At 36.2% G+C, this 27,745-nt stretch overlaps 1 protein-coding gene across 1 annotated transcript in view; it reads left to right on the plus strand.

Annotated features, from left to right (window-relative positions):
• Positions 1 to 2,552: 2,552 nt before the first annotated feature.
• The window catches only part of LOC116721073 (M1-specific T cell receptor alpha chain-like), a 39,337-nt gene continuing 14,144 nt past the window's right edge, over positions 2,553 to 27,745 (plus strand). Inside the window, exon 1 of the mRNA XM_032564617.1 lies at positions 2,553 to 2,611. Within this exon, the coding sequence (XP_032420508.1) occupies positions 2,572 to 2,611 (40 nt within the window). The 5' untranslated portion in view covers positions 2,553 to 2,571. The remainder of the gene's footprint in view (positions 2,612 to 27,745) is intronic.

Genomic DNA, 27,745 nt, shown 5'->3' on the forward strand with positions numbered 1-27,745 from the left:
CAGGGACCGGTTCTGATCAGGGACCGGTTCTGATCAGGGACCGGTTCTGTTCAGGGACCAGTTCTGATCAGGGACCGGTTCTGTTCAGGGACCGGTTCTGATCAGGGACTGGTTCTGATCAGGGACCAGTTCTGATCAGGGACCGGTTCTGTTCAGAGACCGGTTCTGATCAGGGACCGGTTCTGATCAGGGACCGGTTCTGTTCAGGGACCAGTTCTGATCAGGGACCGGTTCTGTTCAGGGACCGGTTCTGATCAGGGACTGGTTCTGATCAGGGACCAGTTCTGATCAGGGACCGGTTCTGTTCAGGGACCGGTTCTGATCAGGGACCGGTTCTGTTGCTTCAGAACCTCTGGATGGACCGGCCGTCAGTCTGAGGCTCTTTGGGTTTAAAGACGGGAAAATAAATTTATTACTTTAAATTTGGTGAATAAATTATGAAATTCTGAGAGTCCAAACGGGCCTGGGTTCTGGTTCTGGTTCTGGTTCTGGCTCTGGTTCTGGTTCTGGTTCTGGTTCCGGGTTTCGGGTCGGCCGTCTGTCACTGTGTGACAAGAGGAAACGACAAGATGCTCTTTGGAGACGGAGTTCTGCTGCGAGTCCAACCGGGTCAGAACTTTATTTGAATTTCCAGTAAAATGAGCCGAGCTGGTTCTGGTCGGTCGGACCGGGCTGCTCCGTGAACCGGGTCTCGGTCTGAACCCGATCAGAACCTGGGCTTGTTGGAATCATTTATGAGCAGAAACCATTTTGCTGATTCTGGTTCTGGTTCCGGACTGAGGTCCAGTTAAGGTTCTGGGTCTGACAGAATTTGGGTTTTCTATCTGAAAAATGAAACGGTTCTGAGTTTGTTCTCCTCTAGAACCTGCTGTCAGAACCGGCCCGCTTTGTGTTTTCAGCTTCTCTGAGAGGCAGAACCAGAACCGACCCGGTTGGCTGGGAGAACTGGTTTGGGTTTCTGTATGTGGCTGGGTGACAGGTTCTGGTCGGGTCCAAATCCTGTTTGGACCTGGAGCTAAACTCACCATGAACAGCGCCAGGTTCTGTTTGTGGTTCTGTTTGCGGTTCTGGAGGAACATGGACAGTTTCAGAACCAGGAGAACCGGGCCTTTTGGAGTCGATTAAATTCAGATTTTCTTTCCGGTTCAGAGTCCAGCTGCTGTTTGGACCAGAACCAAAGGCCCGGTTCGGCCCGGCGGTTTTTGTTCTGAAGCTTCTTGTTGTGTGAAATCTGGAGGCGGCGATAAAGTTCTGTTCGGTTCTGGAACCAAGCTGAGCGTCGGGTCCAGTGAGTTCTGAGAATTATTGATTTTAAAGACGCTAAAAATCACAATTAAAAAATAACTTAAATCAAAACCAGCTTGTTTTTAGAACATTTGGTTTCTGGGCAAAACCAGTTTAACCAGTGAAACCAGTTTAACCAGTTTAACCAGTGAAACCAGTTTAACCAGTTTAACCAGTGAAACCAGTAAGTTCACCAGACTGGATTTATTTAAGAAATTTATTTTTGATCTGAATTCATGTAAATATGAAGCTGAAGTTTTTTTGTAAATCAGAAAGAAAATAAATTTAAACTAAAAAACAAAATAAGTTTTAGTAAAAATAAAGAATCAAAGTTTATATTTAATCCTGGATTAAATTATTTTAGATGAGATTAAAAACTTAATCCAAGCAGCTCGTCGTGTTTCTGAGTTTCTGTCCTGAAGCTTCATGATGTGTGAAAACTGGAGCCCAGAAGCTGCTGTTTGGAGCCGGAACCAGTTTAACCATCGAAACCAGTAAGAGATCAGAAAACAGGAAGTTAAAAATTTAAATGAATCAAAAAATGATCAAAACGCCGAAATATTGAAGAAAAAGGAGAGAAAATAGAAAAGAACCAGGAGAGCCAGGTTCTGAAGATAGACATAAAAATCTGAAAACTTTTAACGTTAGAATTCAATTCTGGATTTAATCTGGATTATTCTGGATTTAATCTGGATTATCCTGGATTTAATCTGGATTATTCTGAATTTAATCTGGATTATCCTGGATTTAATCTGGATTATTCTGAATTTAATCTGGATTATCCTGGATTTAATCTGGATTATTCTGAATTTAATCTGGATTATCCTGGGTTTAATCTGGATTATTCTGAATTTAATCTGGATTATTCTGAATTTAATCTGGATTATCCTGGGTTTAATCTGGATTATTCTGGATTTAATCTGACTGGCTCTGTGACTGACAGCAGCTTCCAGAAAACCATCTTTGGAACTGGAACCAGTTTAACCAGTGAAACCAGTAAGAGATGAAAAACCTTTAAAGAAGAAAATAAAATCATCTGAAGGCATAAAAATAATAAATTATGTTTTATTGTTGCCATAAATCTAAAGTTTAATTGTAAAATTAATGTAGAAAGTAAAGTTTTTGTTGGAAAAAAATAATTTTAAATGTGATTTAATTTAATGAGATAAAAACATAAAATTTAGTTTTTATAAATGAAAACCTTTTTACTGATGTGATCGAAGATTAAAACCAGATTTTAGTTTTTGTCCTGAATCTTCCTGCTGTGTGACTGGAGGAAACGACAAGATGGTGTTTGGAACTGGAACCAGTTTAACCATCGAAACCAGTAAGAGATGAAAAACCTTTAAATAAATCATAAATTACATAAATAATTTTATTGTGATGAATAAAATATTCACTAAAATGATATTTCAGTAAAATTATCTGAATTTTAAAAATTTGTTGCAATTTAATCAAATGAAAACCAGAAATATTGATAAAATTCGGATCATGGAGGAAAAAAGTTTTAAAAAGTTTTAGTTTTCGTCAGGAAACTTCCTGATGTGCGACTGGAAACTCTCAGAAGATCGTCTTTGGAACTGGAACCAGTTTAACCAGTGAAACCAGTAAGTGATGGAAAAAAGAAAAGAATCATAAAAATCATAAATGACATAAATTATTTTATTGTAGTAAATAATCATCTGTGAAAATAATCAGAATCATTTAAAATGTATTAAAATTATAACCTGAGAATCATATTTAATAAATATTAAATTATTATTTACTGATAAAATTCGGATCATGGAGGAAAAAAGTTTTTAGTTTTCGTCAGGAAACTTCCTGATGTGCGACTGGAAGTTCTGATAAAATCGTCTTTGGAACTGGAACCAGTTTAACCAGTGAAACCAGTAAGTTCTGATGTTGATCTTAAATATAATAATTATAATAATGTGAAATATTTCTGATTGTTTTAAAACTTTAACCTGAAGAATTTAATATTTTCAGAAATAAAATCAGAAACATTGAGATGAGAAAATAAAATTTTTCTGTTTCATGAATTTAAATTTTGATCATATTTAATAAAATGATGAAGAAAATCAAACGATTCTGTTTTGAAGTGTTTGGACGTGAAAACTGACTAACGGGTCACTGGTTCTGGAAATGACCCAGCGCTCCCAGTTCAGAACCAGTAGAACCAGTGGAGTCGTTTTCAGTCCGATGAGGCTCATCTGGGTCAGAACCTGCTGGTTCCTAAAGTTCTGGGTTTTTGGACCGGGCCGCCAGGCTGTGTGACTGGAACCAACCAGTACAAGATGTTCTTTGGACGCGGAACCAGTTTAACCATCAGAACCAGTAAGTTTGATCCAGTTTGGGTCGCACGAGTTTTAACTGGTTTTAATCAGAACCGATCGTTCTGGTCAGCGGCTCCTCAGGGTCCGATTCTGTGGTTCTGTTCGGCTCAGTCTTTTAGAATGATGGTTCTGATGGTTCTGGAGGTTCTGTTGGATCATCAGGGTTCTGCTCCTCAGCGGATCGGACCAGCTCTGAAGGTTCTGTTGGGTCCGGGCCCGGTTGGGGTTTTTGTTCTGACGGTTCTGGCTGTGTGACTTATTCCTCTGGAGGGAACCGGATTCTGTTCGGATCCGGGACCAGGCTGTCGGTGACCAGCAGTGAGTCCAGTTTTGTTCAGATTACAATCCGGATCAGAACCGGTTCCGTTTGGGTTTGGACCTTCATGATGTGTTGAAACCAGTGAGAACAGAAACTCCAGTAAAACCAGTAAAACCAGTTTGTTTGTTTGTTCTGAGAGTAAAACTAATCAGGAGAACCAGAACCAGAACCTGTTTCTGGTTCTGGTTCTGGTTCTGGTTTGTGCTGAGGAGCTGCTTGCTGTGTGACTGATGGGAGGAAGATTCTGTTTGGATCTGGAACCAGTTTAACCAGTGAAACCAGTAAGTGGAGAATTATCTGAAACCAGCTGATTTTTTCTAAATGTTAAAATTATTTGAAATAATTTTTCAGCCTCAGTGGATCAGAACCAGAACCGCTTAATGAGTTCCAATAACTGATCGATAAAGTAATTGATTATCTGTATTGCCAGTTCATGTACTGGTTCCTCCTGCTGTGTGACTGGTTCCCAGTATAAGATCTACTTTGGAACTGGGACCAGTTTGATGGTGGAAACCAGTAAGTTCAGAAATATCAATTTTATTAATCTGATGTAAAAACGATCAGAAAACCTGATAAATCCGTCAAAATAATCCAAAATAATCAGAATTTAATCTGATTTGGTTCCAGTTTGAATCCGATTTGAATGTTTTCAAACTGGTTCATGAAAATAATCAGAACTTGAGCAGCAAATAAAAACTGATTTCATAATAAGGTCAGAAATATTTAAAATGATTTAAAAACATTTACAGTTTGTGATCAAATAACCTGAAAAAAATTCATAAAATTTTATAAAAATGATTGAAGACAAAAATTTTATTAAATTAAATTTTTTACAGTTTTGCTTCTTAAAAAAATCTGAAGTTTTATAAAAAGATGAAAACATGAATATTGATAAACTGTTATAATGGGGTAACTGGTTTCAGTACTGGGAGTTCTGCAGCTCCCAGTTCATGTACTGGTTCCTCCTGCTGTGTGACTAACAACCAGTATAAGATCTACTTTGGAACTGGGACCAGACTGATGGTGGAAACCAGTAAGTTCAGAAATATCATTTATATAAATGTTTATTTAATCATTTTAATATTTACAGTTAAATTATTAGAATCCAGAAATAAAAACGTTTAACTTTTATATTAATATTTACTGTCAACATATTTAACATAAATATTAATATTTTTATGACTGGAGGTTAAATTTAAATGATCTGTGGAGCCTGGACCAGTTTAACCAGCCTAACCAGTTCAACCAGTTTAACCAGTTCAACCAGTTTAACCAGATTAACCAGTTTAACCAGTTTAACAGGTAGGTGTTGCTTCTGAAAATAATATTTTAAATTCATTGCTAACTTTATAGGAAATAATTTATGAAATAATTTCCAGCTCAGCTGCGGTTCTGTTCGGTTCTGTTCAGACTGAACCGAACAGAACCGAACAGAACCGAACAGAACCAGGATCCAATTCTATTTTTAAATCAGATTTATTTAAAAATGAAAATGTCTGAAAATATAAAATGATAAAATTGAGGAGCCAGAAATATAAATTATAAATATTAATATTAATCGCAGTGAACTGTAAAACAGATTCATGTTTTAGAAAATAATAAACTCAGATTTTATTTTATTTTATTTTATTAGACTGATGATGGAAAGTTTGATTTTAAATGGTTGAACTGGTTGAACTGGTTTATGCTGGGCAGCTTCATGCTGTGTGACTGGAACCAGTGTGAACAAACTGCTGTTTGCCAGTGGAACCAGATTAACCATTGAAACCAGTAAGTAGCAGGTTATAAATATTATTTTAACAAAGATTAAACATAAAACATTTATAGAGTAAAAAAACCTGATAATTAAATATTAAACTGGTTTAAAGTCAAATTTCTGTTTCTAATTTACATCCTGAGATCAGGAAGGTTTTAGCTGGATTCTGGTTGAACTGGTTGAACTGGTTGAACTGGTTTACGTTGTGGAGCCTCATGCTGTGTGACTGGAGCAGACAGGAGCAAGCTGCTGTTTGCTAGAGGAACCAGATTAACCAGTGAAACCAGTAAGTGCTGATTAGATTTCCCATTATAAGCCTTCAGATAGAAACCAGTCTGAACCAGTTTGAAGGACCAGTCTGAACCAGTCTGGTTCAAACTGGTTCAGACTGGTTTCTGATGTAAGACACCTGAAGGCAAGTTTATAAAATTACTTTAGTTTAATATTCAGGTTTAAAGTGTAAAAACCAACTGGTTAATATGAACCGTCCCAGTCTGGAACTGGTTGAACTGGTTGAACTGGTTTACGTTGTGGAGCCTCATGCTGTGTGACTGATGGAACTGGGAGGAGGATGATTTTTGGAACTGGAACCAGACTAACCAGTGAAACCAGTAAGTGATGACGAGCATTAAACAAAATTTAAAATTAAAATGTTTTTAGGAAGAAACAAAGAAATTAATAAAATTGTTTTATTTTAGGATTTAATTTGGTCGTTAAATTAACTTAAATTAAACTACGATCTGTCTGGTTAAACTGGTTAAACTGGTTAAACTGGTTAAACTGGTTTGCGTTGTGGAGCTTGGTGTTGTGTGACTGGTTCAGACTGGAATAAGCTGGTGTTTGCCAGTGGAACCAGATTAACCAGTGAAACCAGTAAGTAGCAGAAACTTGTTTTATCTTAACATTTATTTAAAGTTTGTATAAAACTGTAAAACAGAATCTGATTTAATTTAATAAATGAAATAAACCTTTAAAGCAAAAACTCTTCAGTTCCCAAGAAAATGTTTAAATTTAAGGGAAAAATTTGATTTGATCTGGTTGAACTGGTTTATACTGGTTGAACTGGTTTATACTGGCTGAACTGGTTGATACTGGTTGAACTGGTTTATACTGGTTGAACTGGTTTGTATTGGTTGAACTTGTTTGTATTGGTTGAACTGGTTTATGTTGTGGAGCTTCTTGCTGTGTGACTAATGCTAATCAAAACCAGCTGCTGTTTGCCAGTGGAACCAGTTTAACCATTGAAACCAGTAAGTAAAGAATTATAAATGTTTTTTCAACTCAAAGACATTAATACAAATAAATCTAAACATATTAATATTAATATAAATATATTAATATTTATATAAATGTTAATATTTTAACCTCGGTGGAGGAAACAGAAAAACTGATGAATGTTAAACAGTTAAACGCTGAGATCAGATTAGTATTGAGTTTGGTTTGTACTGGTTGTACTGGTTGAACTGGTTGAACTGGTTGAATTGGTTTATGTTGGGCAGCATCGTGCTGTGCGACTGGTGCTAACCAGAATAAGATGATCTTTGCCAGTGGAACCAGTTTAACCATTGAAACCAGTAAGAAATTGTTGTTTTGTATTTTAGGTAAATATCTAAATTTATATTTAATTAATAATTCATATTTAATAAATTTCAGTTTTAAAACCAGATTTTATGACTAAACAGGATCCAGATAGAGCTGGAACCAGTGAAACCAGTGAAACCAGTGAAACCAGTGAAACCAGTGCGTTCTGACACCATTTACAACTTTAATGCCAAAATGTTTTAAAATAAAATTACAAGACGAAAAATAGTAAAAATGTTTAAACACGATGAGTTAAAAAACTAAAAACCTTTTAAATAATTTATGATTCATGTCAAATTCAGCCTTTAAAAAAACTAAACCAGTTTTAGTTTTTACTGGTTGAACTGGTTGAACTGGTTTCTGTTGGGGCGTTTCATGATGTGTGACTGGTTCCAACCAGAGGAAGCTTCTGTTTGCTGCTGGAACCAGTTTAACCATTGAAACCAGTAAGTGTTGATTGTTGTCTCTACAGACGGGTACAGAGTAGAACCTTAAAGTTCTGTTTGGGTCCGTTTGGTGCCGGTTCTGATTTAGTTGACAGAAAACTTTAAGGATTATTTAAAATGCAGTTAAAACTAAAAACGCTTGTTGATAAAAATCCGGATCTGATTCTGGATGTCGAGTTTATTCTGAGGCTAAACCGGTTCTGATCCGGTCCGGTTCTGATCTGATCTGATCTGGTTCTGATCCGGTCCGGTTCTGATCTGGCCTGGTTCTGCTCTGGTCCGGTTCTGATTTGATCTGGTTCTGATCTGGTCCGGTTCTGATCTGATCTAGTTCTGATCCGGTCCGGTTCTGATCTGATCTGGTTCTGATCTGATCTGGTTCTGATCCGGTCCGGTTCTGATTTGATCTGGTTCTGATCTGGTCCGGTTCTGATCCGGTCCGGTTCTGCTCTGGTTGGGTCCGGTCCGGTCCGGTTCTTGACACCAGCTCTGTTGCTGTGTGAATTACGGAGGAGGATCAGGGAAGATGATCTTTGGTACCGGAACCAGATTAACCATTGAAACCAGTAAGAACGTTTAACTGGATTTAATATTGTGAGAAACTTTCTGCTGATTTTTATATTTTTTTCTCAGAATTTAATAAAAATAAAGAAAAGATGATAAAATAATAATCACCCAACTAATAAAATAACCAGAAATAATCAGATAAAATTATTTTTAGATGAAATTTAAATGAGGTTTTGATTCATGAAGCTTCATGTTGGACCTGCAAACAGAACCAGAACCAGAACCATCAGAACATTTTATGCTCAACAGGAAAAATATGAAAATTACAGAAAATGTTGATTGGAAAATAAATTCAGATTATTTTTATTTCAAACTGAGAACCAAATTAAAATAAATGAAAAACAAACAAAATCAGAAAAAGTTCTGGTTCTGGTTCGGCCCGGTTTCTGCTCTGGAGGTTCTGGTTGTGTGAATGTTGGAGCTGTGAACCGGATCGTCTTTGGTTCTGGAACCAGACTAACCATTCAAACCAGTAAGTAAACTGGAAAAAACTTTAGTAACATTTAAATTTCACTGTAAAAAATTAGTAAAATAAAAAAATTAAACCAACTGATTAGTTTGAGTTTAATAATCTATAATCCCAGTCATAATCTGCTAATTTTACTCAGAATATTTAATAATCCTGCTTCCTTCAGTGATTTTTTTACATTTTTCATCATAAATCTCTAAATAAAAGTTTCTGTTCCTCAATTTAAATCCGCAGCAACCAGAATAATAATCCCAGTTTAAATTATGTCAGATTATTGTCAGATTAAACTATTAATATTGTCAATAACTGTAATTTAATTCCAGCAGAACCTGAGCTTTAGAAATGGTTCTGTTGGTTCTGCTGGGTTTTTGTTCTGGAGGTTCTGGTTGTGTGAATTCTGGAGGAGTTTATAAGATCTTCTTTGGTACCGGAACCAGATTAACCATTGAAACCAGTAAGTTCTGACATTTAATCTGGATTAGAACTGGGCTCAAACCAGAACCCAGTTCAGAACCCAGTTCAGAACCCAGTTCAGAACCATCGCCTGGTCCAGTTCTGAGAATCGGCTCAAAATTAAACGTCTAAAAATAAAAAGTTTCTCTGAAATGTGAAATAATTTTTTTTCTAAATTTGATTTGAATAAAAATCGTTTAGAGAAAAACTTTGATTTATTTGATCAAAAATAAAATTTAAATTTGTTTCTGGAGTTTATTGAAAATAGTTTGATTATAAATAAAGTTCTGAGAGGCGTTCTGGTCCGGCCCGGCTCGGCCCGGTTACCGTCATGGAGCTTCATGCTGTGTGAATTCTGGCTATAAGATGATCTTTGGTACCGGAACCAGTCTGACCATCAGAACCAGTAAGTTCTGATTAACATCCATTATTTTATTGGACTTTACATGAATCTGGTTCTGATGCTGTTTGGACCCGGAACCAGAACTTTTACTGATCAATCCTGATTATTGGCAGAAACTATTAATCAGTTCAGATCAATTTTATTTATTCATAAATCATCTTGTTAAATATTAAATGTTTCTTATTGAATCTTTAAATTTCAGATTAATTATTCGTAGTTTTAATTCCAAATTTAAAAAATATTAATTCTGATCTAATTTGTTCCTTAAATCAGAATAATAAACATTTATTAACGTCAATAATAATTATTGATGAAACGGAGCGCGCTCAGTTCGCTCATCACTTATCAGTTATTGATGGATTATTGATCCAGATTGAGTCATGATGTTTCACACAGTGTGAACACAAACAGGATCCTGTTTGGTTCCGGAACCAGTTTAACCATTGAAACCAGTAAGTTCTGATCAAATGGTAAATTTAGTTCCTCGTCGTTTTTTCTAAAATGTTTTTGTGACAAAAGTTTAAAAATTAATAAAATGTTTAAATCAAAACCCGATCAGAACCAATCAGATCAGCTTCACCTGATCTTTGGTACCAAACCAGTTTAACCATTGAACCCAGTAAGTTCTGATCCAGACCTCTATGGTTCTGGAGTTGTGACTGTTTGGTTCCAGAACCTCATCTGAACCGGGTCCAGAACCAGTTCTGATAAAATAAAAGGTTAAGACAAAAAAAAATTCTTATATTTTTTTTTACTGAAATGAGACAAAAATATTTATTTTTATTGAATATTTAGTTTTTCAAAGTAAAAGCCTTGCTTAATGATCTGAAATAATAATTTAGTTTTTGGAAATAATCCTGAAACTGCTGCGGTTCTGGCCCGGTTCTGATCCGTCTGGGTTTTGGTTCTGGAGCTTCATGCTGTGTGAATACTGGAGGTGCAAGCAAGATGATCTTTGGTTCCGGAACCAGTTTAACCATTGAAACCAGTAAGTTCTGCTTTTATTTAATGTTTGATGAATTTTTATTAAAAATTTAGTTTCATTAAAAAGTTTCAGGTTCATAAAGTAAAATAATCTGTGAAAACATTAATCTGGAAACAGATTTTATTAAAATTAATCAAAAGATTTAATTATTTTTCAATCCAAAGGAAATTAAAATTATCTTTAATAAATCAGATTTTATGTTTTACTCCTCAATCTGATCAGAACCGATCAGAACCGATCAGAACCGATCAGAACCGGGTTCTTGTTGGTTAGGTTCAGGCTGTGTGACTGGATCTGGTGGATTTAAGATCTTCTTTGGTACCGGAACCAGTTTAACCATTGAACCCAGTAAGTTCTGTCCTCTGGCCCGTTTGGATCGTTTGTAGCTCCAGTTTGGTTCTGATGAAGTCGGTTTGGAGACAGAACCAAACCCGTTGGGTCTTAGAACCAGAACCAGGCAGAAACTAAAACCTAAGAAAGTAAATTTAAAGAATCTAGAAGGTTCTGCCAGGTCTGGGCCGACCCAGTTGTCTGGTTCTGGTTCTGGTTCTGGTTCTGTAGCTTAATGTCAGGGCGCTTCACGCTGTGTGAATTCTGGTGGAAACCAGTTCAAGATTCTGTTTGGTACCGGAACCAGGCTGAGCGTCCAGAACCGTAAGTTCTGCAGAATAAATGTGAAATGATTGAATGTTTTTCTGGTTCTGATGCTGTTTGGACCGGAACCAGAACTTTCTGATCAGACCTGAAACTAAAAGACTTTAAATGATAAATTTATCAACGTTTCTTGTAAAGTTAAAATTTTATTTCTTCTCTAATTATTGAATATTTAAAATATTTATTCTGGAAAATTAAAACAAATTCTGCCTTTTATTCAAATCAATATTTCATATCGGTGAAAGTTTCCAGCCGACCCGGGCCGGTTCTGCTCGGCCCGGTTTGTGATCAGAGGCTTCATGTTGTGTGAATCAAGTGAAGATGATCTTTGGTTCTGGAACCAGTTTAACCATTGAAACCAGTAAGTTGTGATTCTGACCAGTATCAGAATAACAAACGTTTATTAACATTAATAATAATTATTGATGATTCAGACTGAAACGGAGCGCGCTCAGTCCGCTGATCAGTTATTGATTATTGATGGATTATTGATCCAGATTGTGTCATGACGTTTCACACAGTGTGAACTCAAACCAGAACAGGATCATATTTGGTTCTGGAACCAGTTTAACCATCGAACCCAGTAAGTTCTGCCTTTAATTGTTCTTTTCAGAACCGGGTCGGTTCTATAAAATGCGGATCAATACCGGACCATTTTTACATTCCAGAGGAAAAATGACAAATATTTTTGAAACTATGAATTTTCTGAAACCTGTTATTCTGTAGAACCTGGTTCTGGTTCTGCTGAACCCGTTTATGTTCTGGACCTTCATGCTGTGTGAATCTTGGGCAAAAGTTCATCTTTGGTTCCGGAACCAGTTTAACCATTGAACCCAGTAAGTTCTGATCCAGATCTTTAATGGTTCCAGTCTCAGACGCTGCAGATTTAAATTCTCTGAAATGTTTTTATCATAAAAGTTTAAAAATGAATAAAACATTTAAATCCAAACCCCATCAGAACCCATCAGAACCAGTAACAGAACTGGTTCTGTAACCAGTCCAGCTTCAGGTCCAGATAAAAACCTTAGAAAATAATCCAGATTAAAGATTAAATTTATTCTAATGATCAGATTTTAATCTCATCAGTTCTGGTACCAGAGTTTATCAACCGGACCGGTTCTGATAGTTCTGGTTCTGGAGATTCATGCTGTGTGAATGCTGGGAACAAGATGATCTTTGGTTCTGGAACCAGTTTAACCATTGAAACCAGTAAGATTTAATATTTTTATCTGTTTCTGAGGAAAATCGTTTCAAATCCATTTTCATGAATCATTAAGAGAAACTTTTCCAACCAGATTAAATTATTTAAAGATTTTATTTATTTCAGTTTAAAAATCTAATTTTAATTCAACCCAACAAAATTCTGAGAAATGAAAATTAATCAAAAGATTTAATTATTTTTCAATCCAAAGGAAATTAAAATTATCTTTAATAAATCAGATTTTATGTTTTACTCCTCAATCTGATCAGAACTGATCAGAACCGATCAGAAACGGTCAGAACCGGTCAGAACCGATCAGAACCGATCAGAACCGATCAGAACCGGGTTCTTGTTGGTTAGGTTCAGGCTGTGTGACTGGATCTGGTGGATATAAGATCTTCTTTGGTACCGGAACCAGTTTAACCATTGAACCCAGTAAGTTCTGATTCTATCCAGTCATTACAGAAGAGGTCCAGTCGACCCAAAGGTTTTGGTTCTGAAAGAGAAAATTAAAATAAAAAAAGAAATCAATTTTTTTAATGAATTAAAAAATATTTAATATTTATTTGGACCTTTCAAAATAAAGGTCTTTAAGACTCAGAAATAATTTACTTCCTGGGACTGGAGCGGTTCTGATCCGGTTGGTACCTGCTGAGTTTTGGTTCTGGAACTTCATGCTGTGTGAATGCTGGCAGTTCATATAATAAAATGATATTTGGACCTGGAACCAGTTTAACCATTGAACCCAGTAAGTCAAACATATAATTTATTATTTAATCGTCACTAAATTAAACTTTTTAAATTTGGTTCCTAAATATTCAGAATGTTCAGATTTTATTGACTTAATTAATCGGGTCGGTCCGGATCGTCGGTTTGGGTTCTGAAGCTTCATCCTGATCTTTGGTACCGGAACCAGTTTAACCATTGAAACCAGTAAGTTCTGATTCAGATGTTTAATAAATTATTATTTAATGTTCAGAACCAAAACAGGTCCAAACAAACTGGAGGTTCTGGTTAAATGAACAGAACCGGTTTGTGTTGATGAGCTTCATGCTGTGTGACTGATGGTGGATTTAAGATCCTGTTTGGTACCGGAACCAGTTTAACCATCGAAACCAGTAAGTTCTGATCCAAATGTTTCCTGGTTCCAGTCCGCGGTTCTGGAGATGTGAATGTTCGGTCCTGTTCAGAACCTCAAGTGATTTAAGCTGAACCTGAACAAAATGAATCAGTGAACTGGACCTGGTCCAGAACCAGAACCGGGTCCAAACGGATAAAAAGAAAAATCAGAAATAATTTATTGACTAGAAATAATCCTGAGACTTAAGTGAGTTCTGATCCGGTTGGTACCGGCTGGGTTTTGGTTCTGGAGCTTCATGCTGTGTGAATGCTGGAACCAAGATGATCTTTGGTTCTGGAACCAGTTTAACCATCGAAACCAGTAAGTTCTGATCAAATGGTAAATTTAGTTCCGGTAAATCATTTTATGATTTTTTTTATCATAAAAAAATGTTTTTATGATAAAAGTTTAAAAATGAATAAAATGTTTAAATCCAAACCCCATCAGAACCCATCAGAACCAGTAACAGAACTGGTTCTTTAACCAGTCCAGCTTCAGGTCCAGATAAAAACCTTAGAAAATAATCCAGATTAAAGATTAAATTTACTCTAATGATCAGATTTTAATCTCATCAGTTCTGGTACCAGAGTTTATCAACCGGACCGGTTCTGATAGTTCTGGTTCTGGAGATTCATGCTGTGTGAATGCTGGGAACAAGATGATCTTTGGTTCTGGAACCAGTTTAACCATTGAAACCAGTAAGATTTAATATTTTTATCTGTTTCTGAGGAAAATCGTTTCAAATCCATTTTCATGAATCATTAAGAGAAACTTTTCCAACCAGATTAAATTATTTAAAGATTTTATTTATTTCAGGTTTAAAAATCTAATTTTAATTCAACCCAACAAAATTCTGAGAAATGAAAATTAATCAAAAGATTTAATTATTTTTCAATCCAAAGGAAATTAAAATTATCTTTAATAAATCAGATTTTATGTTTTACTCCTCAATCTGATCAGAACCGGTCAGAACCGATCAGAACCGGTCAGAACCGATCAGAACCAGTCAGAACCGGTCAGAACCGATCAGAACCGGTCAGAACCGATCAGAACCGGTTTCTTGTTATGGAGGTTCAGGCTGTGTGACTGGATCTGGTGGATTTAAGATGATCTTTGGTTCTGGAACCAGTTTAACCATTGAACCCAGTAAGTTCTGCTCTTAATTGTTCTTTTCAGAACCGGATCCGGTTCCATAAAATAAAGATCAAAACTGGATCATTTTTACATTTCAGGGAAAAACTGAAAGATTTTGAAAACTTTTTAAAATGTAAAAAAAATAAATTATTTATCTTAAAAACTCAGAACCAGAACCGGTTCATCCATAGAATCTGGTTCTGGTTCTGGTTCTGCTGAACCCGTTTATGTTCTGGACCTTCATGCTGTGTGACTGGTAGCAACAAGTTCCTGTTTGGACCTGGAACCAGTTTAACCATTGAACCCAGTAAGTTCTGATCCAGACCTCTATGGTTCTGGAGTTGTGACTGTTTGGTTCCAGAACCTCATCTGAACCGGGTCCAGAACCAGTTCTGATAAAATAAAAGGTTAAGACAAAAAAAAATTCTTATATTTTTTTTTACTGAAATGAGACAAAAATATTTATTTTTATTGAATATTTAGTTTTTCAAAGTAAAAGCCTTGCTTAATGATCTGAAATAATAATTTAGTTTTTGGAAATAATCCTGAAATTGCTGCGGTTCTGGCCCGGTTCTGATCCGGTTGGGTTTTGGTTCTGGAGCTTCATGCTGTGTGAATACTGGGCAGAAGATGATCTTTGGTACCGGAACCAGTTTAACCATTGAAACCAGTAAGTTCTGACATTTAATCTGGATTAGAACTGGGCTCAAACCAGAACCCAGTTCAGAACCCAGTTCAGAACCCAGTTCAGAACCCAGTTCAGAACCATCGCCTGGTCCAGTTCTGAGAATCGGCTCAAAATGAAACGTCTAAAAATAAAAAGTTTCTCTGAAATGTGAAATAATTTTTTTTCTAAATTTGATTTGAATAAAAATCGTTTAGAGAAAAACTTTGATTTATTTGATCAAAAATAAAATTTAAATTTGTTTCTGGAGTTTATTGAAAATAGTTTGATTATAAATAAAGTTCTGAGAGGCGTTCTGGTCCGGCCCGGCTCGGCCCGGTTACCGTCATGGAGCTTCATGCTGTGTGAATTCTGGCTATAAGATGATCTTTGGTACCGGAACCAGTCTGACCATCAGAACCAGTAAGTTCTGATTAACATCCATTATTTTATTGGACTTTACATGAATCTGGTTCTGATGCTGTTTGGACCCGGAACCAGAACTTTTACTGATCAATCCTGATTATTGGCAGAAACTATTAATCAGTTCAGATCAATTTTATTTATTCATAAATCATCTTGTTAAATATTAAATGTTTCTTATTGAATCTTTAAATTTCAGATTAATTATTCGTAGTTTTAATTCCAAATTTAAAAAATATTAATTCTGATCTAATTTGTTCCTTAAATCAGAATAATAAACATTTATTAACGTCAATAATAATTATTGATGAAACGGAGCGCGCTCAGTTCGCTCATCACTTATCAGTTATTGATGGATTATTGATCCAGATTGAGTCATGATGTTTCACACAGTGTGAACACAAACAGGATCCTGTTTGGTTCCGGAACCAGTTTAACCATTGAAACCAGTAAGTTCTGATCAAATGGTAAATTTAGTTCCTCGTCGTTTTTTCTAAAATGTTTTTGTGACAAAAGTTTAAAAATTAATAAAATGTTTAAATCAAAACCCGATCAGAACCAATCAGATCAGCTTCACCTGATCTTTGGTACCAAACCAGTTTAACCATTGAACCCAGTAAGTTCTGATCCAGACCTCTATGGTTCTGGAGTTGTGACTGTTTGGTTCCAGAACCTCATCTGAACCGGGTCCAGAACCAGTTCTGATAAAATAAAAGGTTAAGACAAAAAAAAATTCTTATATTTTTTTTTACTGAAATGAGACAAAAATATTTATTTTTATTGAATATTTAGTTTTTCAAAGTAAAAGCCTTGCTTAATGATCTGAAATAATAATTTAGTTTTTGGAAATAATCCTGAAACTGCTGCGGTTCTGGCCCGGTTCTGATCCGTCTGGGTTTTGGTTCTGGAGCTTCATGCTGTGTGAATACTGGAGGTGCAACCAAGATGATCTTTGGTTCCGGAACCAGTTTAACCATTGAAACCAGTAAGTTCTGCTTTTATTTAATGTTTGATGAATTTTTATTAAAAATTTAGTTTCATTAAAAAGTTTCAGGTTCATAAAGTAAAATAATCTGTGAAAACATTAATCTGGAAACAGATTTTATTAAAATTAATCAAAAGATTTAATTATTTTTCAATCCAAAGGAAATTAAAATTATCTTTAATAAATCAGATTTTATGTTTTACTCCTCAATCTGATCAGAACCGATCAGAACCGATCAGAACCGATCAGAACCGGGTTCTTGTTGGTTAGGTTCAGGCTGTGTGACTGGATCTGGTGGATTTAAGATCTTCTTTGGTACCGGAACCAGTTTAACCATTGAACCCAGTAAGTTCTGTCCTCTGGCCCGTTTGGATCGTTTGTAGCTCCAGTTTGGTTCTGATGAAGTCGGTTTGGAGACAGAACCAAACCCGTTGGGTCTTAGAACCAGAACCAGGCAGAAACTAAAACCTAAGAAAGTAAATTTAAAGAATCTAGAAGGTTCTGCCAGGTCTGGGCCGACCCGGTTGTCTGGTTCTGGTTCTGGTTCTGGTTCTGTAGCTTAATGTCAGGGCGCTTCACGCTGTGTGAATTCTGGTGGAAACCAGTTCAAGATTCTGTTTGGTACCGGAACCAGGCTGAGCGTCCAGAACCGTAAGTTCTGCAGAATAAATGTGAAATGATTGAATGTTTTTCTGGTTCTGATGCTGTTTGGACCGGAACCAGAACTTTCTGATCAGACCTGAAACTAAAAGACTTTAAATGATAAATTTATCAACGTTTCTTGTAAAGTTAAAATTTTATTTCTTCTCTAATTATTGAATATTTAAAATATTTATTCTGGAAAATTAAAACAAATTCTGCCTTTTATTCAAATCAATATTTCATATTGGTGAACGTTTCCAGCCGACCCGGGCCGGTTCTGCTCGGCCCGGTTTGTGATCAGAAGCTTCATGTTGTGTGAATCAAGTGAAGATGATCTTTGGTTCTGGAACCAGTTTAACCATTGAAACCAGTAAGTTGTGATTCTGACCAGTATCAGAATAACAAACGTTTATTAACATTAATAATAATTATTGATGATTCAGACTGAAACGGAGCGCGCTCAGTCCGCTGATCAGTTATTGATTATTGATGGATTATTGATCCAGATTGTGTCATGACGTTTCACACAGTGTGAACTCAAACCAGAACAGGATCATATTTGGTTCTGGAACCAGTTTAACCATCGAACCCAGTAAGTTCTGCCTTTAATTGTTCTTTTCAGAACCGGGTCGGTTCTATAAAATGCGGATCGATACCGGACCATTTCTACATTCCAGAGGAAAAATGACAAATATTTTTGAAACTATGAATTTTCTGAAACCTGTTATTCTGTAGAACCTGGTTCTGGTTCTGCTGAACCCGTTTATGTTCTGGACCTTCATGCTGTGTGAATCTTGGGCAAAAGTTCATCTTTGGTTCCGGAACCAGTTTAACCATTGAACCCAGTAAGTTCTGATCCAGATCTTTAATGGTTCCAGTCTCAGACGCTGCAGATTTAAATTCTCTGAAATGTTTTTATCATAAAAGTTTAAAAATGAATAAAATGTTTAAATCCAAACCCCATCAGAACCCATCAGAACCAGTAACAGAACTGGTTCTGTAACCAGTCCAGCTTCAGGTCCAGATAAAAACCTTAGAAAATAATCCAGATTAAAGATTAAATTTATTCTAATGATCAGATTTTAATCTCATCAGTTCTGGTACCAGAGTTTATCAACCGGACCGGTTCTGATAGTTCTGGTTCTGGAGATTCATGCTGTGTGAATGCTGGGAACAAGATGATCTTTGGTTCTGGAACCAGTTTAACCATTGAAACCAGTAAGATTTAATATTTTTATCTGTTTCTGAGGAAAATCGTTTCAAATCCATTTTCATGAATCATTAAGAGAAACTTTTCCAACCAGATTAAATTATTTAAAGATTTTATTTATTTCAGTTTAAAAATCTAATTTTAATTCAACCCAACAAAATTCTGAGAAATGAAAATTAATCAAAAGATTTAATTATTTTTCAATCCAAAGGAAATTAAAATTATCTTTAATAAATCAGATTTTATGTTTTACTCCTCAATCTGATCAGAACCGGTCAGAACCGATCAGAACCAGTCAGAACCAGTCAGAACCGATCAGAACCGATCAGAACCGGTCAGAACCGGTCAGAACCGGTTTCTTGTTATGGAGGTTCAGGCTGTGTGACTGGATCTGGTGGATTTAAGATGATCTTTGGTTCTGGAACCAGTTTAACCATTGAACCCAGTAAGTTCTGCTCTTAATTGTTCTTTTCAGAACCGGATCCGGTTCCATAAAATAAAGATCAAAACTGGATCATTTTTACATTTCAGGGAAAAACTGAAAGATTTTGAAAACTTTTTAAAATGTAAAAAAAATAAATTATTTATCTTAAAAACTCAGAACCAGAACCGGTTCATCCATAGAATCTGGTTCTGGTTCTGGTTCTGCTGAACCCGTTTATGTTCTGGACCTTCATGCTGTGTGACTGGTAGCAACAAGTTCCTGTTTGGACCTGGAACCAGTTTAACCATTGAACCCAGTAAGTTCTGATCCAGACCTCTATGGTTCTGGAGTTGTGACTGTTTGGTTCCAGAACCTCATCTGAACCGGGTCCAGAACCAGTTCTGATAAAATAAAAGGTTAAGACAAAAAAAAATTCTTATATTTTTTTTTACTGAAATGAGACAAAAATATTTATTTTTATTGAATATTTAGTTTTTCAAAGTAAAAGCCTTGCTTAATGATCTGAAATAATAATTTAGTTTTTGGAAATAATCCTGAAATTGCAGCGGTTCTGGCCCGGTTCTGATCCGGTTGGGTTTTGGTTCTGGAGCTTCATGCTGTGTGAATACTGGGCAGAAGATGATCTTTGGTACCGGAACCAGTTTAACCATTGAACCCAGTAAGTTCTGATTCTATCCAGTCATTACAGAAGAGGTCCAGTCGACCCAAAGGTTTTGGTTCTGAAAGAGAAAATTAAAATAAAAAAAGAAATCAATTTTTTTAATGAATTAAAAAATATTTAATGTTTATTTGGACCTTTCAAAATAAAAGTCTTTAAGAATCAGAAATAATTTACTTCCTGGGACTGGAGCGGTTCTGATCCGGTTGGTACCTGCTGAGTTTTGGTTCTGGAGCTTCATGCTGTGTGTTTGCTGGGCAGAAGATGATCTTTGGTACCGGAACCAGTTTAACCATTGAAACCAGTAAGTCAAACATATAATTTATTATTTAATCGTCACTAAATTAAACTTTTTAAATTTGGTTCCTAAATATTCAGAATGTTCAGATTTTATTGACTTAATTAATCGGGTCGGTCCGGATCGTCGGTTTGGGTTCTGAAGCTTCATCCTGATCTTTGGTACCGGAACCAGTTTAACCATTGAAACCAGTAAGTTCTGATTTTGTTTTCTGGACTCTTCAGAACCGGATCTGGTTTGATACCAGAACATCTGGATCAGGGAGTTTCTGGATCTTTATTCATTAAGAAATAAAAATATAAAAAATAATAATTAAAAAAAAGCAAAAAAAATCTTTAAAATTTTAATTTGAATATTTTATAACTAACCTTCATGTGTCACCAGCTTTTCCATAAAACCCGGTTCTGGTTCTCCTGGACCCGTTAATGTTTTGGGTCGTCCTGCTGTGTGACTGATGGAGGATATAATAAGATCCTCTTTGGTTCTGGAACCAGTTTAACCAGTGAAACCAGTAAGTTCAAAATGTGTTTTTACTAAAACTTCTTCAGAATTATAAAATGTTTTTGATCTGCCAAAACTTCACAAAAACATAAAAAATAATTTATTGAAGACTGGACAAAACAGCAGCAGAACCAGTACAAAACCAGTACAAAACCAGTATAAACCCAGTTTAGATCCAGTAACCAGAGGTTCTGCAATAGATTCTGGTTCTGTTCATCACAGATAAGGTTCTGGACCTTCATGCTGTGTGAACGCTGCAGGTGGATTAAAGATGATCTTTGGTTCTGGAACCAGTTTAACCATTGAAACCAGTAAGTTCTGATCCAGATCTTTACTGGTTCCAGTTCTGGAAATGGAATCGTTTGGTCCTAAAATGTTCTGCAGTAACTTTTTAAACTTTAAATCAAAAAGTTCTTTCACTGGGTCTGGTTCTGTTTGGTGATTCTGTACCAGTTTAACCAGTAGAACCAGTTTAACCAGTTTAGTGTTTCTGCTATAAATAAACTTTTCCAGTTGGAGACGATTCAGATCCAAAGTTTCAGAACCAAAACAGTTCCAGTTCTGGTACTCTGGATCCGTCCACTGATGGAAAAATAAACACGTAAAATTGAATAAAACCAGTAAAAATAAAATAATTAATGGAAACCAGTTCAACAATTTACATTAAATCTGAGACCCAAAACTGGATTCTTTTGAAGCGGTTTGGTTCTGGTTGGTTCTGGTTGGTTCTGCTCAGTTGTTGTTGAGGAGACTCATGTTGTGTGTTTACTGGGAACAGGATCCTCTTTGGTACCGGAACCAGTTTAACCATTGAAACCAGTAAGATTTTCTGTTTTTATCTGTTTATTCAGAAAAACATTTTCAGCTCATGAAGTTTTTCTAAACTAGATGAAAAATTTTATTTCATCTTTTTTTATTTAATCCAACAAAAACCAGAAAATAAATAAAATAAAATTTTATTTAAAACAAAATAATTTTTTTTTTCAAATTACCGAATAAAAATTATTTCATGCAAAAATGAAAGGAACAGATTTTATGTTTCACCGGTAAAAACCAGTAAGAACCAGTAGTAACCAGTAGTAACCAGTAAGAACCAGTAGTAACCAGTAGTAACCAGTAAGAACCAGTAGTAACCAGTAGTAACCAGTAAGAACCAGTAGTAACCAGTAGTAACCAGTAAGAACCAGTAGTAACCAGTAGTAACCAGTAAGAACCAGTAGTAACCAGTAGTAACCAGTAAGAACCAGTAGTAACCAGTAAGAACCAGTAAGAACCAGTAGTAACCAGTAGTAACCAGTAAGAACCAGTAAGAACCAGTAGTAACCAGTAAGAACCAGTAATGACCGGGTTCTTGTTGGGGAGGTTCAGGCTGTGTGACTGGAACCAGTGGATATAAGATGATCTTTGGTACTGGAACCAGTTTGACCATTGAACCCAGTAAGTTCTGATGGAGATCAGAAACATATGAATAATTAAAGTTGGAGTTATTTTTTACAGTGCAGCATCTTCCCGTCCAGAACCGGACGTAAAAATTAAATTAAAAAAAGCTGAATTTATGGCCCAACTATCAGAACCAGCTGGTCCAAACGGCTGCTGGGTTTCTGGTACCGAGCTTCATGATGTGTGACTGGAACCGGATACAAGATCTTATTTGGATCCGGAACCAGTTTGACCATCGAACCCAGTAAGGTTTTCCATTTAAAATGGTTGTTTCAGTGACAACCATTAAAGTACTGGTTCTGTGGGACCGGTACACCGACCCAAAGGTTCTGTTTGACCAACTAATGTCAGTTTATCATGTTTAGTTCTGGAAGGTTCTGGAACCTGCAGAAAGAATAAAAATATTTTATTGTTTATGTTTTATTATCAATTTAACTAAAAATCTTTATTTACCTTAAAAAAGTTAAAATATTTTATTCTAAATATTAATCTGATTATTGTCATCAAGAGCCGTGGGAAAGACCCGGTTCTGGTTCTGATCCTGGTTCTGGTTCTGATCCTGGTTCTGGTTCTGGTCCCAGTCCCGGTTCTGGTTCTGGTTCTGATCCTTGTTCTGGTTCTGATCCTGGTTCTGGTTCTGGTTCTGATCCTGGTTCTGGTTCTGGTTCTGATCCCGGTCCTGGTTCTGGTTCTGGTTCTGGACCCAGCTGGTTTCCGTCCCTGAGCTCCCTGCTGTGTTGCCAGGATCCTGTTTGGTACCGGAACCAGTTTAACCATCGAACCCAGTAGGTTCTGATTAATGTTGAATTAAATTCATAAATTAGTTAAATTATCAATAAAAACATTTAAAATTTATTAAAATCATTTAATTTATAGTCAATAAATCTGTTTATAATAATTAATTTAAATGGTTTGGATCAGAACCTGCTGCAGTTTGTCAGTTTGGGTTTTGGTTCTGGACCTCCCTGCTGTGTGAATACTGGAGGTGTGAACAGGATCCTGTTTGGTACCGGAACCAGTTTAACCATTGAAACCAGTAAGTCAAACATATAATTTATTATTTAATCGTCACTAAATTAAACTTTTTAAATTTGGTTCCTAAATATTCAGAATGTTCAGATTTTATTGACTTAATTAATCGGGTCGGTCCGGATCGTCGGTTTGGGTTCTGAAGCTTCATCCTGATCTTTGGTACCGGAACCAGTTTAACCATTGAAACCAGTAAGTTCTGATTTTGTTTTCTGGACTCTTCAGAACCAGATCTGGTTTGATACCAGAACATCTGGATCAGGGAGTTTCTGGATCTTTATTCAATTCAGAGGAAAAAAAATAAAAAATGTTTAAAAATTTCATATTAAAATTTTATAACTTCAGAAATCGGCTTCTGGAACCCGTCTATCTGTAGAACCCGGCTCTGGTTCTGCTGAACCTGTTTGTGTTCTGAGTCGTCGTGCTGTGTGACTGGTTCAGGTGGATTTAATAAGATCCTGTTTGGTACCGGAACCAGTTTAACCGTCGAAACCAGTAAGTTCTGATCAAATGGTAAATTTAGTTCCTCGTCGTTTTTTTCTGAAATGTTTTTATGATAAAAGTTTAAAAATGAATAAAACGTTTAAATCAAAACCCGATCAGAACCAATCAGATCCAAATAAAATCTTTAGAAAATAATCCAGATTAAAGATTAAATTTATTCTAATAATCAGATTTTAATCTCATCAGTTCTGGTACCAGAGTTTATCAACCGGACCGGTTCTGGTAGTTCTGGTTCTGGAGCTTCCTGCTGTGTGAATGCTGGCAGTTCATATAATAAAATGATATTTGGACCTGGAACCAGTTTAACCATTGAACCCAGTAAGTCAAACATATAATTTATTATTTAATCGTCACTAAATTAAACTTTTTAAATTTGGTTCCTAAATATTCAGAATGTTCAGATTTTATTGACTTAATTAATCGGGTCGGTCCGGATCGTCGGTTTGGGTTCTGAAGCTTCATCCTGATCTTTGGTACCGGAACCAGTTTAACCATTGAAACCAGTAAGATTTTCTGTTTTTATCTGTTTATTCAGAAAAACATTTTCAGCTCATGAAGTTTTTCTAAACTAGATAAAAAACTTTTATTTCATCTTTTTTTATTTAATCCAACAAAAAACTGAAAATAAATAAAATAAAATTTTATTTAAAACTAAATAAAAAAATTATCAAATTAACAAAACAAATAAAAATGACAGGAACAGATTTTATGTTTCACCAGTCAGAACCAGTCAGAACCAGTAAGAACCAGTCAGAACTGGTCAGAACCAGTCAGAACCAGTCAGAACTGGTCAGAACCGGTCAGAACCAGTCAGAACTGGTCAGAACTGGTCAGAACCAGTCAGAACCGGTCAGAACCGGTCAGAACCGGTCAGAACCAGTCAGAACTGGTCAGAACTGGTCAGAACCAGTCAGAACCGGTCAGAACCAGTCAGAACTGGTCAGAACCAGTCAGAACCGGTCAGAACCAGTCAGAACTGGTCAGAACTGGTCAGAACCAGTCAGAACCGGTCAGAACCGGTCAGAACCGGTCAGAACCGGGTTCTTGTCGGGGAGCTTCAGGCTGTGTGACTGGAACTGGTGGAGTTAAGATGATCTTTGGTACCGGAACCAGTTTGACCATTGAACCCAGTAAGTTCTGAGTTTCTCCCTTGGTTAATGTAAAGGTTCTGGTCGACCGGAACAAAAGATCCAATAGAAGCTGAAATAATCAGAACCGACATTCTGTCCGTTCAGAACCACAAAGATCCAGTTTTCAGCTTCCTCAGGTCCGGTTCTGATCACTCGGTTCTGGTTCTGGAGCTTCATGCTGTGTGACGTCTACTAGGATCCTCTTTGGTACCGGAACCAGTTTGACCATTGAACCCAGTAAGCTTCCAGTTCTGTTGAAATGAAAACCGTTTTATTAAATTCAAACATCTGAAAATATGAATCAGAATTTCCTGAACGTTTTCTGTTAATCTGAGATTATGAGATTAACTCAGTTATCAATCTGATCAATAAGCAGAAATCTGTTATTGATTTACTGGAAAATCATGTCAGAAATAATATTTCCTGTTTCAATCTAAAGGTTTTTCATCTCAGGACCAGAACCGGGTTGAATCAGAACCGGGCCCAGTCAGAACCCGGTTCTGGTTCTGGTTCCGGAGCTGCAGGCCGGATCATGTTTGCGTCTGGAACAAAATGAATCCTTGAACATAATGAGTATTAATTTAAATTAAAGTATAAAAACATCCAGCAGGTTTTTACAGTGAGATGTTGCACTGTAAAAACTAAAACAGAAACCAGTTTAATTTGTTTTCTGGTTAATTATGGAATCGAGTCAGAAATTATTAAAATTCAGTTTAAATCTTTCATTTTTCTCCTTGAACTTTTAATTCAGGAGTTTAGAAACAGAAATAAAATCTTCAGTTTCGTTTTAGGACAAATTAAAGTTTTTCTGACGGATTTTCAGTTTAACTCTCTGATCACTTTGTGATCCGGTTCCAATCGCTGTGTGAACGCTAACAGGATTATCTTTGGCAAAGGAACCAAACTGCTGGTTTATTCCAGTAAGTGGAAATATTTTCATTTTTCTGCTCAAGCAAATTAATGTAAAGATTTAAACAGATTTAACCAAACAGGAATCTAAACATTTGATTTTTATCAGAAATTAATAAAAACCTGATCAACAAAATCAGAGAGCAGAAATCAGTCAGGAGGAAAACCAGGCAGGATTTATTTCCATCTCTGGACTCAGAACATGAAATATTTCATCTCCTTCATGTCGATGATTTTTGATCAGAAGAAACTTTTTCTGGTTTCAGCTAAAATAACGTTTGAATCTGGAGTCAAACTGGAACCCGAGTCGGTTTCATTCATCAGGCGGAAAACGAGATGAGAAACGTTTTCATCCGTAAATATAAAGTTCAGAACCAGGCAGGTTTAAATTATTAATAACATTCAGATAAAAACGTCACGTTTAAACTTGATGCTCTTTTGCTGATTTTTGCTTCGTTTTGTCATAAAAAGTTAAATGAACAGAATCCTCCATGTTTCCATTTCATAGACAGGATTACATGAATAAACTGGACAAATTATGGATTAAAATCAGTTTTAGACATAAAACATCTTAAATTAGGAATAAAACCAAAACATTTTCAGTTTATTCATTTATTCAGATAAAAAGTCTTTAAAACTGATTTTCACAACAGAAACAAATAAATTCAAACCTTTAGTTTCTTCATGAGATCAAACCAGTTTGAAGCTCAGGTTTGTCCCAGTGGCTCCTGTGTGACGTTTACTGGGACCAACTGGTGTTTGGGTCCGGAACCAGAACCAGAACCCCCACAGAGAGCAGAGAGTACTTTGGTCCAAACATGATTTAAATGTTTAAAATCAGTTTTTATTCTCATCTAAAAGCAGATGATTTAAAATGATTCAGTAAAAACCTGAACAGCTTCCAGCAGCCATTATGTTCATCCATTAATTTATTATCAGATAAAATGTTTATTAAATAGATTCTGACTGAAGGTCTGGAGGTCCTGGTTCTGGTTCTGGTTCTGGTACTGGTTCTGGTTCTGGTCCTGGTTCTGGTTCTGGTTCTGGTTCTGGTCCTGGTTCTGGTTCTGGTCCTGGTTCTCCATCTCGCTCCAGTTCTTGGCAGGAACTGATTCTCTGTGTGACTGGAAACTATAAAGTTCTATTTGGACTCGGAACGAGGCTGATGGTACAGAAACGTGAGTTTCATGTTAATATTCAGATCAATAAAACCTGAACATCAGAAGGTTTCTAATCTAATCTGGATTAATGTTTATAGAAAGTTACATTAAATCGATTTGTCAGCAGCTCCTTTACTGAAAACTTTAATTCTCTACAGTTTGATTTTTAAATCCCAACTAATCATAAAAAACCGTAGAAAATACTTTTAATATTTACATTTTATGAAATATAATCTGGGTAAACAAATCTTCAGATCGCCGAACAATCCCACGGTGGCCTGTTGGGTTCTGTTGGTTCTGTTGGTTCTGTTTGTTTCTGTTCAGTTCTGTCTGGTTCTGTTGGTTCTGTTTGGTTCTGTTCAGTTCTGTTTGGTTCTGTTGGTTCTGTTCAGTTCTGTTTGGTTCTGTTGGTTCTGTTTGGTTCTGTTCAGTTCTGTTTGGTTCTGTTGGTTCTGTTCAGTTCTGTCTGGTTCTGTTGGTTCTGTTCAGTTCTGTTTGGTTCTGTTCAGTTCTGTCTGGTTCTGTTTGGTTCTGTTCGGTTCTGTTGGTTCTGTTCAGTTCTGTCTGGTTCTGTTTGGTTCTGTTCGGTTCTGCTGGTTCTGCTGGTTCTGTTCAGTTCTGTCTGGTTCTGTTTGGTTCTGTTCGGTTCTGTTGGTTCTGTTCAGTTCTGTCTGGTTCTGTTTGGTTCTGTTCGGTTCTGCTGGTTCTGCTGGTTCTGTTTGGTTCTGTTCAGTTCTGCTGGTTCTGCTGGTTCTTGTTGAGAACGGTGCCGCTGTGTGTCTGGATCTGGAAACAGGAAAATGATTTTTGGTGAAGGAACCAAGTTAACTGTTGAACATCGTGAGTAAAAATTAATCTGGCCAAAATCTCTGAATAATTTTTAACTGGTTTTTGGAAACAGAATCAAACTGAGAGTCGAAAGCAGTGAATATTGATCAGTAATCGATCAGTAATCGATCAGTAATGATGTTATAATAAAACATCTACTGATGTTAATCCAACTCTGAGCTTAAAAACTGATGATCATAAAAACGTTGACATT

Source organism: Xiphophorus hellerii, chromosome 6 (assembly GCF_003331165.1).
Source record: "Xiphophorus hellerii strain 12219 chromosome 6, Xiphophorus_hellerii-4.1, whole genome shotgun sequence".
In the NCBI taxonomy this organism is placed as follows: Eukaryota; Metazoa; Chordata; class Actinopteri; order Cyprinodontiformes; family Poeciliidae; genus Xiphophorus; species Xiphophorus hellerii.